The 20753-nt window shown below is 43.9% G+C and overlaps 3 protein-coding genes across 3 annotated transcripts in view; all 3 read right to left on the bottom strand.

Moving 5' to 3' along the window:
- The window catches only part of LOC115125280 (CSC1-like protein 2), a 142998-nt gene extending 127994 nt beyond the window's left edge, over positions 1-15004 (bottom strand). The window contains exon 1 of the mRNA XM_065002708.1: positions 14728-15004. The gene's annotated coding sequence lies outside the window, so the exon portion shown is untranslated. The remainder of the gene's footprint in view (positions 1-14727) is intronic.
- Positions 15005-19468: 4464 nt separating this feature from the next.
- The window catches only part of LOC115126269 (calpain-1 catalytic subunit-like), a 104489-nt gene continuing 103204 nt past the window's right edge, over positions 19469-20753 (bottom strand). The window contains exon 25 of the mRNA XM_065002338.1: positions 19469-20753. This exon is cut by the window's right edge and continues 984 nt beyond it. The gene's annotated coding sequence lies outside the window, so the exon portion shown is untranslated.
- LOC135561192 (putative proline-rich protein 21) overlaps positions 20611-20753 on the bottom strand; it is a 1032-nt gene continuing 889 nt past the window's right edge. Inside the window, exon 2 of the mRNA XM_065002339.1 lies at positions 20611-20753. This exon is cut by the window's right edge and continues 699 nt beyond it. Within this exon, the coding sequence (XP_064858411.1) occupies positions 20611-20753 (143 nt within the window).

Genomic DNA, 20753 nt, shown 5'->3' with positions numbered 1-20753 from the left:
GTAACACTGTAGCACTGTAGCACTGTAACACTGTATCACTGTAACACTGTAGCACTAACACTGTAACACTGTAACACTGTAGCACTGTAACACTGTAGCACTGTAACACTGTAACACTGTATTGTTTTAACTTATTATTTCCCAACAGTCAGTGTTTTCCGCTAGCGCCGGCTGTCTGCTATACAGCCGTAGCACTGTAGCACTGTAACACTGTACAGTCAGTGTTTTCCGCTAGCGCCGGCTGTCTGCTATACAGCCGTAGCACTGTAGCACTGTAACACTGTACAGTCAGTGTTTTCCGCTAGCGCCGGCTGTCTGCTATACAGCCGTAGCACTGTAGCACTGTAACACTGTACAGTCAGTGTTTTCCGCTAGCGCCGGCTGTCTGCTATACAGCCGTAGCACTGTAGCACTGTAACACTGTACAGTCAGTGTTTTCCGCTAGCGCCCGGCTGTCTGCTATACAGCCGTAGCACTGTAGCACTGTAACACTGTACAGTCAGTGTTTTCCGCTAGCGCCGGCTGTCTGCTATACAGCCGTAGCACTGTAGCACTGTAACACTGTACAGTCAGTGTTTTCCGCTAGCGCCGGCTGTCTGCTATACAGCCGTAGCACTGTAACACTGTACAGTCAGTGTTTTCCGCTAGCGCCGGCTGTCTGCTATACAGCCGTAGCACTGTAGCACTGTAACACTGTACAGTCAGTGTTTTCCGCTAGCGCCGGCTGTCTACTATACAGCCGTAGCACTGTAACACTGTACAGTCAGTGTTTTCCGCTAGCGCCGGCTGTCTGCTATACAGCCGTAGCACTGTAGCACTGTAACACTGTACAGTCAGTGTTTTCCGCTAGCGCCGGCTGTCTGCTATACAGCCGTAGCACTGTAACACTGTACAGTCAGTGTTTTCCGCTAGCGCCGGCTGTCTGCTATACAGCCGTTTAGTCCATTTTCAGCCGGGTACTTTTCCCACTTAAATCAATTAGGCTGCTATTAAAATGTGCTAGTCAGAATAAAGGTCTTCCGAGCCCCTTTCCCGCTACAATGAACGATATGCATCTTCTAGCCATCTATCGATAGGACAGGCGACCTGTCAGGCACAAAGTGAGCGATGACAGGAGAACACTGCTGGGTTTGACAGTCTGCTGTGTGTGTTGCAGTCGAATTTCTACACCAAGGCAGAGAGCATGAATCTAATGTCCCATATAATGTGGTAACGATGAGTCGATATCCACAGCCCATGTATTTTCTTTCGTGTGCAGGGTAAGACATCAACAATGGCCGCTGGGGGCAGGTAAAAACACACGCGAGCTGTCCAGAGCAACACAACTCTACTCGCTGAGCTTATTTATTTAAGGCAAAGTGATTTACAAAAGTAGACCTTTAATAATGAACATACTACCGATATGGCGGCTACAGTTGATTCAGCGTAGCTAGCCTACTGTAGCCTACTGTAGCCTACTGTAGCCTACTGTAACCTACTGTAGCCTACTGTAGCCTACTGTAGCCTACTGTAACCTACTGTAGCCTACTGTAGCCTACTGTAGCCTACTGTAGCCTACTGTAGCAGTGTCCATCTCTCTTTTGGCACATTTGTCTTTAAAAAAAAAAAGAGGCAGTGTCCTATTTTCAAATCTTCTCAAAACTCAAAGTTGCATGGCCTTTATCAAAAACTGTTATCAACTTTAGATTTCAAGATATCCTAACTGATACCAAATTTACTTTGACTAATAAATTATGAAGTCAACTAGCCATTTGTCAGTATAACCTACTATTCAAAGGTGAAGGTGAACAGACTATAGATGACTGGACAGGGTGAACAGACTATAGATGACTGGACAGACTATAGATGACTGGACAGACTATAGATGACTGGACAGGGTGGACAGACTATAGATGACTGGACAGGGTGGACAGACTATAGATGACTGGACAGACTATAGATGACTGGACAGACTATAGATGACTGGACAGACTATAGATGACTGGACAGACTATAGATGACTGGACAGGGTGGACAGACTATAGATGACTGGACAGACTATAGATGACTGGACAGACTATAGATGACTGGACAGGGTGGACAGACTATAGATGACTGGACAGACTATAGATGACTGGACAGACTATAGATGACTGGACAGGGTGGACAGACTATAGATGACTGGACAGACTATAGATGACTGGACAGGGTGGACAGACTATAGATGACTGGACAGACTATAGATGACTGGACAGACTATAGATGACTGGACAGACTATAGATGACTGGACAGGGTGAACAGACTATAGATGTAGAGTCATTATCATTTCTACACAGGTTAGATTTAATTATTAATCATTTCAATGTTGCTTGAGTTACTGAACGGGCTCACGGGCCAATCTGAACGGGCTCACGGGCCAGTCTTGGGTTTGACACGTCATCTAGCCTACATCTTCCTCCTGAACAGGTTAACTCTGCAAGTTCAGACCCATCTACAGAACTGAATGGAAACAACAGCATACTTTCCTAAGGAATCAATGACTCACAAGAAGAAAAACAAGCATACTTACACATGCTTATCAGAACTGACGGGTCATTATCAGTCTAGGATGTTCCAAAATGGCACCCTATTCCCTACATAGTGCACTAGGGCCCATATGGTTCTGGTCAGAAGTAGTGCACTGTGTAGGACATAGGGTCCCATTTGGGACTGGTTAGGATGTTCCCATATTCCCGTCAACATATTTCATTTAATCTAATATGCAGAATCTGCGAAGGAGAGGGAGGGGACTTCTGAGAACAAACAAACCTTCGGTCTGCATTTCGACTCATCAAACGGATGGCTGCCACTCTAGTCCACACACAGAGCATACTGAGAGCACAGCTCAGGGTTTAGTGTGTGGGAAGTCCACACACAGAGCATACTGAGAGCATAGCTCAGGGTTTAGTGTGTGGGAAGTCCACACACAGAGCGTACTGAGAGCACAGCTCAGGGTTTAGTGTGTGGGAAGTCCACACACAGAGCATACTGAGAGCACAGCTCAGGGTTTAGTGTGTGGGAAGTCCACACACAGAGCATACTGAGAGCACAGCTCAGGGTTTAGTGTGTGGGAAGTCCACACACAGAGCATACTGAGAGCATAGCTCAGGGTTTAGTGTGTGGGAAGTCCACACACAGAGCATACTGAGAGCACAGCTCAGGGTTTAGTGTGTGGGAAGTCCACACACAGAGCATACTGAGAGCACAGCTCAGGGTTTAGTGTGTGGGAAGTCCACACACAGAGCATACTGAGAGCATAGCTCAGGGTTTAGTGTGTGGTAACCTTGACACAGAACAGTCAAAAAAACCACACAAAAAAAAATAAAAACTGCGTCTAAGTCAGAGAGAAAACACAGCAGTATCAGCCAACTGTCCAACCTACACAAATCAAATGTATTTATATAGCCCTTCGTACATCAGCTGATATCTCAAAGTGCTGTACAGAAACCCAGCCTAAAACCCCAAACAGCAAGCAATGCAGGTGTAGAAGATACTACAGTATCGGATGCACAACTTCCACACTGACCCAGTTTTCCAAAGGATCTCCATTATCTTTTTTTCCATACTTTATATCTCGTTTTAGTCGTTTAAATTTACCCCCCCCCCAAAAAAAAAGTAGTCGTGCTAAATGAACACAGGGGCAGCACTGTACTGACTACGTGACAGTACCAACTGTAGTCAGAGATGTATAGAAACCCTGGGTTGATGATGTTATGTATTGGCCAATGAGAGGCTTTGAAGCCACAGGTCGGCCATACTGGCACTAACCAGAAGAAGCAGTCCTCCATAGGAATTCTACAGCATTTCAATTAAAATGGACACATTTAAGTATTTTATGTTGTATTGAGGATCAGCAACACTAGTAGTATTTATTTATTATTTATTTATTTTATCTCCACTACTCTTCCTGGGGTCCAAACAGGAAACAAAAACGACAGATAAAATACATAATATGATAATGCAACATCACATAATCTCCTGGCTCTTCCTCTGCCTTAAGAAACAGCCTCAGCCTCTGCCTCCAGGCTCAGCCTCCAGAAAGAGCATCTGCCTTCAGAAACAGGCTCTGGGTCCTGTCCTGTGAGCAGTTCCAGCACCTACAAGCCAAGTGTCAAGGTCAGCCACCTACATAGAGTTGAAGTCGGAAGTTTACATTCACCTTAGCCAAATACGTTTAAAAAATCAGTTTCACAATTCCTGACATGTAATCCTCGTATTCCCTTTTTAAGGTCAGATAGGATCACCACTTTATTTTAAGAATGTGAAATGTCAGAATAATAGTAGAGAGAATGATTTATTTCAGCTTTTATTTCTTTCATCACATTCCCAGTGGGTCAAAAGTTTACATACACTCAATTAGTATTTGGTAGCATTGCCTTTAAATTGTTTAACTCGGGTCAAACGTGTCGGCTAGCCTTCCACAAGCTTTCCATAATAAGTTGGGTGTAACGGAGTCAGGTTTGTAGGCCTCCTTGCTCACACATGCTATTTCAGTTCTGTCCACAAATTTTCTATAGGATTGAGGTCAGGGCTTTGTGATGGCCACTCCAATACCTTGACTTTGTTGTCCTTAAGCCATTTTGCCACAACTTTGGAAGTATGCTTGGGGTCATTGTCCATTTGGAAGACCCATTTGTGACCAAGCTTTAACTTCCTGACTGATGTCTTGAGATGTTGCTTCAATATATCCAAATAATTATCCTGCCTCATGATGCCGTCTATTTTGTGAAGTGCACCAGTCCCTCCTGCAGCAAAGCACCCCCACAACATGATGCTGCCACCCCCGTGCTTCACGGTTGGGATGCTGTTCTTCGGCTTGCAAGCCTCCCCCTTTTTCATCCAAACATAACAATGGTCATTATGGCCAAACAGTTCTATTTTTGTTTCACCAGACCAGAGGACAATTCTCCAAAAAGTACGATCTTTGTCCCCATGTGCAGTTTCAAACCGTAGCCTGGCTTTTTTATGGTGGTTTTGGAGCAGTGGCTTCTTCCTTGCTGAGCTGCCTTTCAGATTATGTCGATATAGGACTCGTTCTACTGTGGATATAGATACTTTTGTACCTGTTTCCTCCAGCATCTTCACAAGGTCCTTTGCTGTTGTTCTGGGATTGATTTGCACTTTTTGCACCAAAGTACATTGATCTCTAGGAGACGGAATGGGTCTCCTTCCTGAGCGGTATGACGACTGCGTTGTCCCATGGAGTTTATACTTGCGTACTATTGTTTGTACAGATGAACGTGGTACCTTCAGGCGTTTAGAAATTGCTCCCAAGGATCAACCAGGCTTGTGGAGGCCCACAATTTTTTTTCTGAGGTCTTGGCTGATTTCTTTTGATTTTCCCATGATGTCAAGCAAAGAGGCACTGAGTTTGAAGGTAGGCCATGAAATACATCCACAGGTACACCTCCAATGGACTCAAATGATGTAAATTAGCCTATCAGAAGCTTCTAAAGCCATGGCATCCTTTTCTGGAATGTTCCAAGCTGTTTAAAGGCACAGTCAACTTAGTGTATGTAAACTTCTGACCCACTGGAATTGTGATACAGTGAAATATAAGTTAAATAATCTGTCTGCAAACAATTGTTGGAAAAATGACTTGTGTCATGCACAAAGTAGATGTCCTAACCGCCTTCCCAAAACTATAGTTTGTTAACAATAAATCTGTAGAGTGGTTGAAAAACGAGTTAATGACTCCAACCAAATTGAAAATTATGCAACACTCATTACCGTACATTCTAATCTCAGAAACCTGCTCGTCATTACCGCAATGCACCAAAATATTTAGGAGATATAATATCAGTCATTTTGGCTTAAGAAGACATTCTTATTTACAATGACAGCCTAGTGGGTTAATTCTTATTTACAATGACGGCCTAGTGGGTTAATTCTTATTTACAATGACGGCCTAGTGGGTTAATTCTTATTTACAATGACAGCCTAGGAACAGTGGGTTAACTGCCTTGTTCAGGAGCAGAACAGATTTTTTTTTTACCTTGTCAGCTCTGGGATTTGATGTTGCAACCTTTCGGTTACTATTCCAATGCTCTAACCACTAGGCTACCTGTCTCTAACCACTAGGCTACCTGTCTCTAACCACTAGGCTACCTGTCTCTAACCACTAGGCTACCTGTCTCTAACCACTAGGCTACCTGTCTCTAACCACTAGGCTACCTGTCTCTAACCACTAGGCTACCTGTCTCTAACCACTAGGCTACCTGTCTCTAACCACTAGGCTACCTGTACCCTCTCTAACCACTAGGCTACCTGCTCTAACCACTAGGCTACCTGCTCTAACCACTAGGCTACCTGCTCTAACCACTAGGCTACCTGTCTCTAACCACTAGGCTACCTGTCTCTAACCACTAGGCCCTGCTCTAACCACTAGGCTACCCTGCTCTAACCACTAGGCTACCTCCTCTAACCACTAGGCTGCTCTAACCACTAGGCTACCCTGCTCTAACCACTAGGCTACCTGCTCTAACCACTAGGCTACCTGCTCTAACCACTAGGCTACCCTGCTCTAACCACTAGGCTACCCTGCTCTAACCACTAGGCTACCTGCTCAAACCACTAGGCTACCTGCTCAAACCACTAGGCTACCTGCTCTAACCACTAGGCTACCTGCTCTAACCACTAGGCTACCTGCTCTAACCACTAGGCTACCTGCTCTAACCACTAGGCTACCTGCTCTAACCACTAGGCTACCCTGCTCTAACCACTAGGCTACCTGCCGCCCCAAAGACAGTGTGGACATGGTTCAGACACGGTTAAGGACAATGTCTTCCTACTAATCAGGCTGTGTGACGTTTTAAACGTATGTTCGGTGTGGACCCCAGGAAAAGTAGCTGATCCTACTGATCCCGAACGGGGAACCAAATAAAGACCAAAAATACACGTGCTTAATTAAGTCATTTTTTGTTTTGAGTCGACTTCACGGTCAGACCCGGGAGGCAAGCACAGTTCCAAATCAATACGTCCTCATCCACCCGGGAGGCAAGCCCAGTTCCAAATCAATACGTCCTCATCCACCCGGGAGGCAAGCCCAGTTCCTCATCCACCCGGGAGGTAAGCCCAGTTCCAAATCAATACGTCCTCATCCACCCGGGAGGCAAGCCCAGTTCCAAATCAATACGTCCTCATCCACCCGGGAGGTAAGCCCAGTTCCAAATCAATACGTCCTCATCCACCCGAGAGGCAAGCCCAGTTCCAAATCAATACGTCCTCATCCACCGCCCAGATCAATACGGGAGGCAAGCCCAGTTCCAAATCAAGGCAAGCCCAGTTCCGTCTCTCATCCATCCCGGGAAGCAAGCCCAGTTCCAAATCAATACGTCCTCATCCACCCGGGAGGCAAGCCCAGTTCCAAATCAATACGTCCTCATCCACCCGGGAGGCAAGCACAGTTCCAAATCAATACGTCAAATCAAATCGTATTTGTCACATACACATGGTTAGCAGATGTTAATGCAAGTGTAGCGAAATGCTTGTGCTTCTAGTTCCGACAATGCAGTGATAACCAACAAGTAATCTAACTAACAATTCCAAAACTACTGTCTTATACACAGTGTAAGGGGATAAAGAATATGTACATAAGGATATATGAATGAGTGATGGTACAGAGCAGCATACAGTAGATGGTATCGAGTACAGTATATACATATGAGATGAGTATGTAGACAAAGTAAACAAAGTGGCATAGTTAAAGTGGCTAGTGATACATGTATTACATAAGGATGCAGTCGATGATGTAGAGTACAGTATATACGTATGCATATGAGATGAATAATGTAGGGTAAGTAACATTATATAAGGTAGCATTGTTTAAAGTGGCTAGTGATATATTTACATAATTTCCCATCAATTCCCATTATTAAAGTGGCTGGAGTTGGGTCAGTGTGTTGGCAACAGCCACTCAATGTTAGTGGTGGCTGTTTAACAGTCTGATGGCCTTGAGATAGAAGCTGTTTTTCAGTCTCTCGGTCCCAGCTTTGATGCACCTGTACTGACCTCGCCTTCTGGATGATAGCGGGGTGAACAGGCAGTGGTTCGGGTGGTTGATGTCCTTGATGATCTTTATGGCCTTCCTGTAACATCGGGTGGTGTAGGTGTCCTGGAGGGCAGGTAGTTTGCCCCCGGTGATGCGTTGTGCAGACCTCACTACCCTCTGGAGAGCCTTACGGTTGAGGGCGGAGCAGTTGCCGTACCAGGCGGTGATACAGCCCGCCAGGATGCTCTCGATTGTGCATCTGTAGAAGTTTGTGAGTGCTTTTGGTGACAAGCCGAATTTCTTCAGCCTCCTGAGGTTGAAGAGGCGCTGCTGCGCCTTCTTCACGACAGCTGTCAGTGTGAGTGGACCAATTCAGTTTGTCTGTGATGTGTATGCCGAGGAACTTAAAACTTGCTACCCTCTCCACTACTGTTCCATCGATGTGGATAGGGGTGTTCCCTCTGCTGTTTCCTGAAGTCCACAATCATCTCCTTAGTTTTGTTGACGTTGAGTGTGAGGTTATTTTCCTGACACCACACTCCGAGGGCCCTCACCTCCTCCCTGTAGGCCGTCTCGTCGTTGTTGGTAATCAAGCCTACCACTGTTGTGTCGTCCGCAAACTTGATGATTGAGTTGGAGCGTGCGTGGCCACGCAGTCGTGGGTGAACAGGGAGTACAGGAGAGGGCTCAGAGCACCCTTGTGGGGCCCCGTGTTGAGGATCAGCGGGGAGGAGATGTTGTTGCCTACCCTCACCACCTGGGGGCGGCCCGTCAGGAAGTCCAGTACCCAGTTGCACAGGGCGGGGTCGAGACCCAGGGTCTCAAGCTTGATGACGAGCTTGGAGGGTACTATGGTGTTGAATGCCGAGCTGTAGTCGATGAACAGCATTCTCACATAGGTATTCCTCTTGTCCAGATGGGTTAGGGCAGTGTGCAGTGTGGTTGAGATTGCATCGTCTGTGGACCTATTTGGGCGGTAAGCAAATTGGAGTGGGTCTAGGGTGTCAGGTAGGGTGGAGGTGATATGGTCCTTGACTAGTCTCTCAAAGCACTTCATGATGACGGAAGTGAGTGCTACGGGGCGGTAGTCGTTTAGCTCAGTTACCTTAGCTTTCTTGGGAACAGGAACAATGGTGGCCCTCTTGAAGCATGTGGGAACAGCAGACTGGTATAGGGATTGATTGAATATGTCCGTAAACACACCGGCCAGCTGGTCTGCGCATGCTCTGAGGGCGCGGCTGGGGATGCCGTCTGGGCCTGCAGCCTTGCGAGGGTTAACACGTTTAAATGTCTTACTCACCTCGGCTGCAGTGAAGGAGAGACCGCATGTTTTCGTTGCAGGCCGTGTCAGTGGCACTGTATTGTCCTCAAAGCCGGCAAAAAAGTTATTTAGTCTGCCTGGGAGCAAGACATCCTGGTCCTCATCCACCCGGGAAGCAAGCCCAGTTCCAAATCAATACGTCCTCATCCACCCCGACCAACCAGCTTAAATGTGGTTTTTTGTCGTCTTATATAACCATACCAAACGTAACATATCACACTAATCTGAGTGTCCCAGAATTTACGTTTACTACATTCCATCTTGGTCTATGACACCAGGAGGGTCAGATTTACTCAGGAGGCACAAAATGCAGCTCAGGCATAGTGTAACGGATGTGAAACGGCTAGCTTAGTTAGCGGTGGTGGGCGCTAAATAGCGTTTCATTCAGTGACATCACTTGCTCCGAGACCTTGAAGTAATAGTTCCCCCTTGCTCTGCAAGGGCCGTGGTTTTTGTGGAGCGATGGGTAACGATGCTTCGTGGGTGTCAGTTGTTGATGTGTGCAGAGGGTCCCTGGTTTGCGCCCGGGTATGGGCGAGGGGACGGTCTAAAGTTATACTGTTACAATAGCATGTAGGCCTATTGCTTCTACGTGTTTCATGTTTTCACTCAGGTTGCCGGTGCGGACCGAACCGGACCAGAGCTCCCCATTCCGAATGGTTCTGTATGAACACCCTGACTATTTACTTCACCTCAACTAAACACAGTCACCCTCCTAGACATGAGCGGTCTTCAGTCAGTGTATCTCTATACAAACCGTTTCTGTAGTCTAGGTCGGGACACTAACTGAGCTACCGTCACCTATCCCCCTGATGCAGCCGGTTGCTAGGACACCACGGTTCCGTCACACCAAACAAAACAAACAGAAGGCGCAATGAGGCTGAACATCACAGGCTCAGCCTTAGTTCAACTCTAGACTAGGTGCATGGAGGCAGGATAATGAGGCTGAACATCACAGGCTAAGCACTTGGTTCAACTCTAGACTAGGTGCATGGAGGCAGGATAATGAGGCTGAACATCACAGGCTAAGCACTTGGTTCAACTCTAGACTAGGTGCATGGAGGCAGGATAATGAGGCTGAACATCACAGGCTAAGCACTTGGTTCAACTCTAGACTAGGTGCATGGAGGCAGGATAATGAGGCTGAACATCACAGGCTAAGCACTTGGTTCAACTCTAGACTAGGTGCATGGAGGCAGGATAATGAGGCTGAACATCACAGGCTAAGCACTTGGTTCAACTCTAGACTAGGTGCATGGAGGCAGGATAATGAGGCTGAACATCACAGGCTAAGCACTTGGTTCAACTCTAGACTAGGTGCATGGAGGCAGGATAATGAGGCTGAACATCACAGGCTAAGCACTTGGTTCAACTCTAGAGAAGGCCAGCAGCATACCACCCTGCATTCCACTGCAGGCTTGTTTCTGAAGCTAAGCAGGGTTGGTCGTGGTCAGTTCCTGGATGGGAGACCAGATGCTGCTGGAAGTGGTGTTGGGAGGGCCAGTAGGACGCACTCTTTCCTCTGGTCTAAAAAAAATACCTCGATGCCCCAGGGCAGTAATTGGGGACATTGTCTTCTGGATGAGATGTTAAACGGGTGTCCTGACTCACTACAGATATCAGCCAAAAAAATAGTTGTTTTGTATGTTCAACTAGCTGGCTAGCTAGATGAACACTGTTTACATCTGACCTTGCTGGTAATTATGAAGCTAAATGTTAGCTAGTTATCTTGTAGTGTCTGCATTGCCATTGTTGGTATGGAAGCAGGTTCAGTGTGTACAGCAGGGCATTATAGTACAGCTGTAACAGTCAATAACAAGTAGGACATGAATTCATTCATGCTTTAACCTACATTTGTAGAATGTGTCTTACCAGCATAAACCTGCTCTCCACCACCAGTACACGGAGATGATCGAGTAATCGAATAAACAACGATTCAGGTATTTTGTCTTTGTACTTTTGAGCATATTGCTTGGACTTGAGGTGGGGGTGGGGGGGCAATGCAGGCTATAATGTCTGGTCTATTTTAGTCCGTTTTCCTCCCTTAAAGCTGTAATTTCCAGAGCTCTAGTTGGGACGCAAGCGTCCCGAGTAGAAGCAAGAGGTTAAAGCTGTAATGGTCTGGAGCCTGGTGATGTTGTGGCCAAGGAGCTTTCACTCCGACGGAACCAGGTTTCAGCTGCTGTGCAATGCTGACGTCCTTCCTCCCAGAGAGGTGAAAGCCACCCCCCGGACTGGACATAACCGAACAATGAAAAGGACTCGGACATTACATGTCCTGCTTCAAAGGGCAGGACAGAAATAATGCTCTCGGGCGAGATTCCTTTGTTCATATCATAACCCGAACCAAAGTTCCTCAAAGGATCCGATGACATAGGCCCGAAACAGTGTTTTCACCTAAGCCTTTGTGTTTTAAGGTTTTACCTAAAGTGTAGCCTACTATCAAATCAAATGTATTTATATAGCCCTTCGTACATCAGCTGATATCTCAAAGTGCTGTACAGAAACCCAGCCTAAAACCCCAAACAGCAAGCAATGCAGGTGTAGAAGCACGGTGGCTAGGAAAAACTCCCTAGAAAAGGACAAAACCTAGGAAGAAACCTAGAGAGGAACCAGCACTATCATTCGCACTTGGAAGCTAATGAAGTATTTGGTCTCGCTTTAAATGGCATCTTATAAAAACGGCTTCACAAACACTAGATAAATGTGTTACAAATCTATAAACTGTATGTCATGCTTTATAAAGGATTCATAAACGTGACATAACCGACTATGTCAAATGTGACAAACCGGTGTTTTATTAGCGACAAGCGTTGCTTAATAAAGGCCTTATAAATCACATTAAACATGGAGGCTTCACAAAGCATTTATAACCCATCATGCATCTTGATAGAGCATTACAACGCCAGGATATTGGGTTTGAATCCTAGGACCATCCATAAGTAAAAAACGTATTCACGCATGACTAAGTCACTTTGGATAAAAGCGTCTGCTGAAATGTGATGTATTATATTTCACTAAAACATTTATAGGATGCCACAACCTCTTTCCCTCTTGGATGCATAGTCAATATTGGGACTTGACCTCAACTTCCCCCACAATGCTGTGCTGCAGGATGACACCGTAAAGTGCAGTCATGCACAGCCAAAAATAATGCTAGGGGCATTTAAAAATCCGTTTACACGTTTTACTTATTTTTTTACACAAAAATTCAGTTTTGGTTTAGTTTTTCCAAGTTCTGAATTTCCCCCATCTTGTCGGTGTTACCCCAGGTTTCACACTACTAAAATAAATTTAAAAAATGCTGGATTTTCTCACAACAATGCATAAAACAAATCAGGGGATTCTTTTTTAGGTCTGGAAAGATCTAAGAAAGTGAAATAATAATTACACTCAAATGAAACTAAGTTATTATTTCTTAATTTCAGCTATAATAATACAAATAATTTAAATGTTTCTACACTAAAATCAGAATAAACAAAAAAATTAAATCACATATCGGTCGGGCTCTAGACATAACCCATTTCACCTCAGAACCAAGGCACGAGAAACAATCCTGTATTGATAAAATATTAAACCATTTGTCTTTTGCATAGAACTGTGGGCTGTAGACTGCATTTACTTAAACATGTTTTTTTCAATAGACGATCGATCTTGCAGAATGCACGGCCAGTGCTTGGCACTCGTTATAGGCGGTGGGCTGTCACTGCAGACAAGAGTCCGCCCACACCTTTACAGAAATCTTATCAAATGTGCAATTTCTCTTTTATAGCCCAGTTTCAACATTTCCAAATCATACAGCAAACGAGGGCGTTTCTGTTACCATAAAAAGTGAATGGATGCTGTTTACTAGGCAGGGGTGCAGCACTCATTCACGACTGCACAAATATAATATGGCCCCGATTTATCAATGAAAACATGCACACAACAGTTTGATCAATCCCATATTGATAGATTTGGCGCACGCAAATCCTACAATCTCCAGTTAGGGCCAAAATTCTGTAAGAAATTCACTAACGGTTGATAAATGACGACGACTGGGTCTTTATGAATGGATCTTTGCACCAAAGGTATCTTAGCAACAGCCTGCCTGCTCCTGATACAGCCACTGGTGGTAAAGGAGTCAGGAGGGACAGTCCACAACTAACAAGTGACTAGTGTCAACCAGTGTGGCCCTATTTAGTGCAATACTATTGACCAGAGCCCTGGAGAACATTGCATAGGGCACCATTTGGAAAATTAACCATAAACTCAGTGTTCTGTACAGAAATGAGTGTTTTGATTAACTAGAGACCAAGCTAGGCCTTCTTAAAAGATACACTTGGTGTATATAATCTACTTTCACTAACAGACACAGTGTGTGTGTGTGTACGCACTTTTGTGGCCCATCAATATTTGACCAAAGCCAGTCACCAAACCCCAGACAGAGGCCATCTCATATTCATCCTCTCTGTATAAGGAGCGCTGTCATTGTCACTGGACGTTTCAAAGGAGCAGTGCTTTCAGTAGCTCTGGCGTTAGTGAAATTAATGCTCAGCATTATCAAGACGCACTAACGTCCTGGACCAGAGCTATTGGTTTCATTTTATAAAGTGTACTACTAAACTACTCCCAGTCCCCGGCAAGCCCTCCTTAACCAGAGAGCATTCCCATAGCATGAGCGGCAGCCTGGCAATTTCTCTTTCACTGTAGGGGAAACACTTACGAAACTGTCACAGAAAACTGAAGAATAGGCCCTATGCAATGATTAATTAAATGAATTGTGGTTGCAGCACACGATGAAACCGATGTCCGAACATAAGGAGTAGGTCAAGCTAGCTATTATCTTCACTACTAATATGTGGATGATCCATTTCCCCCACTTAAAAAACGAATCCTCTCGGATTTGGGTTGTTGAGCATAGCTAAAGAAATTACACCGATTTACTGCACATGACATTAAATCATGAGCAGTCCTGCCTATTTCTCTCAAAAGTAACGTTTGTGAACATAATAATAATAAATAAGCTAGCTAAGTAGTGTAACTCTCGATAAGATTGAGCCGTTCATCTAAAGACACTAAAACGTTAGCATGCTAACGTCTGTCTAGTTGAACCGACAACAGCAGTTAGCCAGTTAGCATGATAACGTCTGTCTAGTTGAACCGACAACAGCAGTTAGCCAGTTAGCATGCTAACGTCTGTCTAGTTGAACCGACAGCAGTTAGCCAGTTAGCATGATAACGTCTGTCTAGTTGAACCGACAATAGCAGTTAGCATGATAACGTTAGCTATATAAAAAAATGACGTTTTATTTTTTTAAATGACAGTTCAGTTACGTCGTGTTAGTTAACTAAATCGTTTTGTTTACTAGCGAAGTACGATAACTAACTAGTTGGGGTAGCATAGCGATGGTTTACCTGCTATTTGATACGCAGTGGCTTTTCCCAAGCCAACCAAGAAGACAGGCGAGCTCACACACACACACACATACACCTCGATCCAAAACGAACAAAAACACTTCGTATTATATCCAGGTCTTGAATAAAATCCCAGAAAATGAAATAGTCCCTTCAAAGCAAAAACAAAAACAGGATAAATAGGAGCTGCCCTGGAGACAATTACGGCAGCAGAAGCTAACCAAGGCAGTGGTGTCGGATCGGATGATGCGAGGGGAGTACCCGTTGAAATGAACAGGGCGTACCAAAACCATAGAAATAGGAGACATAGAACAGATACATAGATGTATGTTCCTCTCAAACCAGTGCGCTTTATGACAAACATACCATATTTTTCCTCGTGTAACCCCTTTTTAGTTGAGTAATCAATCAACGAACGTACAAGCTCTTATCAGACTTTTTTTTAAATGCATACATTTCGGTGCGCATTTGGTCCTAAATATGTTTGCTAATCTGGGGTCGCTTTTTGATGACGTATTTCACGTTGGTATGGGGCGTTCTTGAAAAGTAGTGGGGGGCAACTAGCCACCCCCTAAGAACAGTGTCTAATTGCTGACACAAGAAAGCAACGTTTAGAGAGAAAAAAAATGGTTTGTAGATCAACTATAACGGGATATAAATTGCTACAGTTTTACACTTAAGTATTTAAATAAATGTTTTTAGAAAATGTGCATTTATGTTTTTCTCCATACAATCCACAATGTATAATTCAAGATTTTAAATCCCAGTAGTCTTTAAAATTACAGGAGAAAAAGGTTTTCAATAGTTGTTTTTCATTCATAAATATTAATTAGAACATAGCTAATACAACTGGAATATAACATTGAATACCTAAAACTTAATTCAGTGTAACATTGATGTGGCAACTCTTATGCTCTGCTATTGCATGATTCTAATTTGCAAATTGGCAAACAAATATTCCATCCCTATTAAATTGCCGCACAACTCATGGGCCCACCTCCTGTACCGCTCACACCTATAATCCAGTCCCCACCTGTGACTGAAAATAGGGGCAGAAATACCAATTGAAAAGCACTCTTAAAAACGTAGCTAGCTAAATGCCATAAAATGCTATGTAAAATAGCTAAAAGGCAATAAAGTAACACTAACTGTATGACTAGTGGAAACATTTACAACTGCAATTAATGTATTTACCTCAGACAATCTGGTAGAAAGGTTGCTAGCTAGCACTCCTAGCAGATTATGCTAATTAGCTAGCACTCCATAATTAGCTTATGCTAATTAGCTAGCATTTCCTGCTATTGAAGATTGAATTCTTTGGCCTGAATGGCAAGCATCAAGTCTGGAGGACACCTGGTAACATCCCTACGGTGAAGCATGGTGGTGGTGGTGGCAGCATCATGTTGTGGGGATGTTTTTCAGCGGAAGGGACCGGGAGACTAGTCAGGATTGAGGCGAAGATGAACAGAGGAAAGTACGGCGTGATCCTTGATAAAAACCTGCTCCAGAACGCTCAGGATCTTGGACCTGGACTTAAACCCAATCAAACATCTCAGGGGACCTGAAAATAGCTGTGCAGCAAATGCTCCCCATCCAACCTGAGAGGTTGAGAAGATTGGGAGAAACTCCCCAAATACAGGTGTACCAAGCATTTAGCGTCATACCTCAAAATACAGAGTAAAGGGTCTGAATACTTATGTAAATAATCCATTTATTTTTATTTTATTTAAATTAGCAATAATATATTTGTTACTGTTTTTGCTCTGTCATTCTGGGGTATTGTGTGTAGAAGGATGGGGGGGGGACAATTTAATACATTTTAGATTAAGGCTGTAACCAAACAAAATGTGGAAAAAGTCTAGAGGTCTGAATACTTCCCAAAGGCACTGTATATCTACAGCTTTTTCAAAAAATGTAGATAAATCTACAAACATTTGTTGAGCAAGAGCATTGGCAGCCAGGGAAAAATGTTCAGATGTTCATCACAGCTTCCGTACACAGCGCCTATGGTGTAAACTACTGTACATGCATACCTTCTCACAGGTAGGACTGTAGAAATCTGCTGCACCTACACTTTGCTCTCTGTATGTTACATAATTCGGTAGTTAAATCCGAACGAATGCAATATACGTGGGCAAACAAAGTGGCCAAATTCATTATTTTATATCCTTTCTTGAGAAACATTTACTTTACGTGTGAGGAATGTGGATAACTTCCGGGCTGTATTCATTAGTCGGACAGTGGCAAAAAAACGAGTTTTAATTGGACACATTCAGGTAGGTCCCGCCCAGCGTCGTTCTGTTTGGTTTCTAGTGTATTCACCCCAGGGGCGTATCCCTTACCCCGATTCTGTCGCGAAACGGGGAGGGAACAGCCGGAAATGTGGCCAATATAAACTCCCGTTTTAGTTGCAAAACGGGAACTGTTTGGACTCGTGATGACACCCAAAGGTGTTATGCAGGCTGTCGGTAATAGTGTGATAAAGTGCGCTAGACCACCCGAGAGGTGGGGCAATTACTGGATGAGCAGAGTAGTGTAACAGTATTACATCCGTTACAGTAGCATGATGCTGCCATCACATTTGTTTGACCGGTGTTAAAGGATAGGACACCAACACAGAGCAAACAATTATCTTTATTAAATACACAATTTCACAAGACCGCGTGCACGACATGCTAGGTGACCTAAATTCCTGCAGTCTCTGTAACCCAATCAGAAGTGCTGCAATGACCTGAAGGCCTAAGGCACACATGCTAAACGTGATAACGCGCTTAAGTGACACTACACACACACACGCGAGGTTTACAATGAAGGAGAACTGAACATCTAAGGTGATACTATTACTTCACTGCAAACCGGGCCTAGCCCAATGAAACGCCATTGAACAAACATGCAAATTCACCGACTGCACACAGGGGCATCATAGCCTACGACACAGTCCAGAGACCCACACATGACAGAGCCATAGACCTATGAAGTCTGCAATCCCCGTTCTGTTCACCACAGAACCCAAGCTGTATTTTTTTAAATGACACATTCCAAAAACATTTAAACAAGACTAGGCCAACGAAAGAGGACATATACATAACATTGAACGTTTAAAAAAACACGGGACCAATGGGGGTGTGGGCGAGTGTAACGCGGACACTTGCAAAGGCTACAAGCTCAACGTTCATTCTGAACAGCACCCCTCGCCAAGACCTGCCTGTACGCTCGGCTCTACCTCATTGTCAGCTTCTCAGAGTCTTGCGCGCAATTAGTTAATGATTTCGTTTACATCCTCCCTTGCAAGCTGTCCTACAGCTTCATCACAATAGTACGGATGCTGGCTGGCTTTTATAGCTGTCACACCAACACTAATGCGGTGTTTGGAAGGTAGTAATTACTAGTTGGATGCGTTCATATGTGCGTCGAATTTATTGAGAAAGGCCGGTTGGCTAATGGCCACAACAAGCTGACTCAACCATGAACTGAATGTACAGCTATAATGCTTGTAAACAAATGATAGTGTTCACAAATCACATCAACAGATGGCTTTTTATACATGTTGTGTTGTTGTTGTTGTTGTTACATTTAACTGCTGAAAGTGCTATAATCAAGGTCATTTCCTTAGTATGTGATCAGGTCAAAATGCTATTATTGAGGTCATTAAGGCTCCCACGTGGCACAGTGGTCTAAGGCACTGCATCTCGGTGCTAAAGGCGTCATTACAGACCCTGGTTTGATTCCGGTCTGTATCACAACCGGCTGTGATCAGGAGTCCCATAGGGTGGTGCACAAATGGCCCAGCGTCGTCCGGGTTAGGCCATCATTGTAAAATAAGAATTTGTTCTTAACTGACTTGCTTAGTTAAATAATGTCTAAATTAAATCAAATAAATCCTTAGGTGACGTCAAAATGTTATTGGGGTAATTTCCTTAGTGGGTGATGTCAGAGGTCAGCATGTGTGAGAAATCGGAGCTCGGGGATGATATGCTAGTCCGAACTAGGAAACTCTGAAATTTCAGACTTGCTGATTCATTGAATTTGGCACGTGTGTAACTACAACCAGTTAGCAATTCGAAAAATGTCCAAGTTTCTTAGTTCCGACCTCAATTTGAACGCGGCAATAGACGAGGTTCGCACTAGTAATTACGAGTTGGAGGGGCGTTCAAGTCCCCCCAGTTTTATGTGGCAAATACCACCTTCTCACTTGATTATGAACTCAGCTTTATGTATGCCGGAGGATAAGGAGACGTCGCTGTGACAATAAATATAACCTTTAATGCAGCCCTGCTACCATCAGGACTAGTAGTCTATCTAGATCAAGTACGTGTATTTGTGTGCGTGATTGTGTGTTAAATCATGACAAAAGCTATACATACCTCTTATGAATTGTAAGGGCTCGATGTAATCCTTATTACGGAAGTTTGTCGTTATTAAGCGCGATTTAAATTGAAAGGTATTTTCCGATTCCGCGAATGCGCTCTGTGAATACGGGAACATGCATTTCAATTGCGCTGATCTACACCGATACGGATTTAGTGGAAGCCGATAGTGTTAATGACCATCCACTACAACAGGGCTGCCAAACTGTTTACACGGAGGGGTCCCGTATTTAAAACTGAAGACAACCAGATGTGGAGAGTTCCTTACTAATCAGTAACCTTTAATTCATCAAATACAAAGGGAGGAACGAAAAAACCCCGCAAACACTCCACCCCCTCCGTGGAATGAGTTTGACAGCATTAATTCACAAGAGTTTAGTTAACATGAACATGTCTTTATTGAAGGCACACCCTACATTCACAATCACTAACTTTTGGAGACAGGACTGACACAATCAGAACTTCTCTAACAGCAACATGTGGATATTAGATGGAATCAGAAATAATAGAGATAAATAAAAGTGATATTTTATCTACTACTTTGAAATATGTAATGAAATGTCACTAACGAGCTGTGTCTCATTATAGGCAGAGACAGCTTGTTAGACAGTAGACATTGCTTGGTTTCATTATTATGTTGGACTCTTTCTCTCACAGCTTCCTTTTTGTTTTAGTGATAATTAATCCATATAGACAACTCAAGGTAAGATTAATAATACCCCAAAATCAACCATGAACCATCCCTTTAATCTGCCCCAAAATCAACCATGAACCATCCCTTTAATCTGCCCCAAAATCAACCATCCCTTTAATCTGCCCCAAAATCAACCATCAACCTTCCCTTTAATCTGCCCCAAAAATCAACCATCAACCATCCCTTTAATCTGCCCCAAAATCAACCATCCCTTTAATCTGTCCCAAAATCAACCATCAACCATCCCTTTAATCTGCCCCAAAATCAACCATCAACCATCCCTTTAATCTGCCCCAAAATCAACCATCAATCTTCCCTTTAATCTGCCCCAAAATCAACCATCAACCTTCCCTTTAATCTGCCCCAAAATCAACCATCCCAGTAATCTGCATTGTAAATCCAATCCACTTGGTCAGTGTCTAAAATAATATCAGAATATGAAATATTTAAAACCAATAAAACTATGATTTGCTATACTTTCAGCCAGATCAGTTATACATTTGAGTGTTCAGTTCAATAACTAAAATACTGTATTTCCTTATACACAGTAACATTCTACAACTGCAGTAACATGATAACCACACACCAGATCTGAGACTAGTCAATACTGCCCCCTACTGGGCATAGTCAAATAATGTCTTCAATACAAGTTACACTGTGATCCATGCTGTTTACAGACATATCTACAGTTCTACAGTGACTGTTTTCTATTGAACAATTCCAACATTTTGTATAGCTAAGTAACCCCTGTAGCATGGGGTGTGTGGTCTTTAGCTTGGAACGGTCTCAAACTGCATTACATGGCTAATAGTACCCTCACAGCTATATGGGGTTGGCTGAGGTGGCGTGGGAGTGCTGTAATGTAGCTGGCGTGGGAGGGCTGTAATGTAGCTGGCATGGGAGGGCTGTAATGTAGCTGGCGTGGGAGTGCTGTAATGTAGCTGGCGTGGGAGTGCTGTAATGTA

Source organism: Oncorhynchus nerka, linkage group LG16 (genome assembly GCF_034236695.1).
Source record: "Oncorhynchus nerka isolate Pitt River linkage group LG16, Oner_Uvic_2.0, whole genome shotgun sequence".
Taxonomy (NCBI): Eukaryota; Metazoa; Chordata; class Actinopteri; order Salmoniformes; family Salmonidae; genus Oncorhynchus; species Oncorhynchus nerka.
This window is presented reverse-complemented; position numbering and strand designations above follow the sequence as displayed.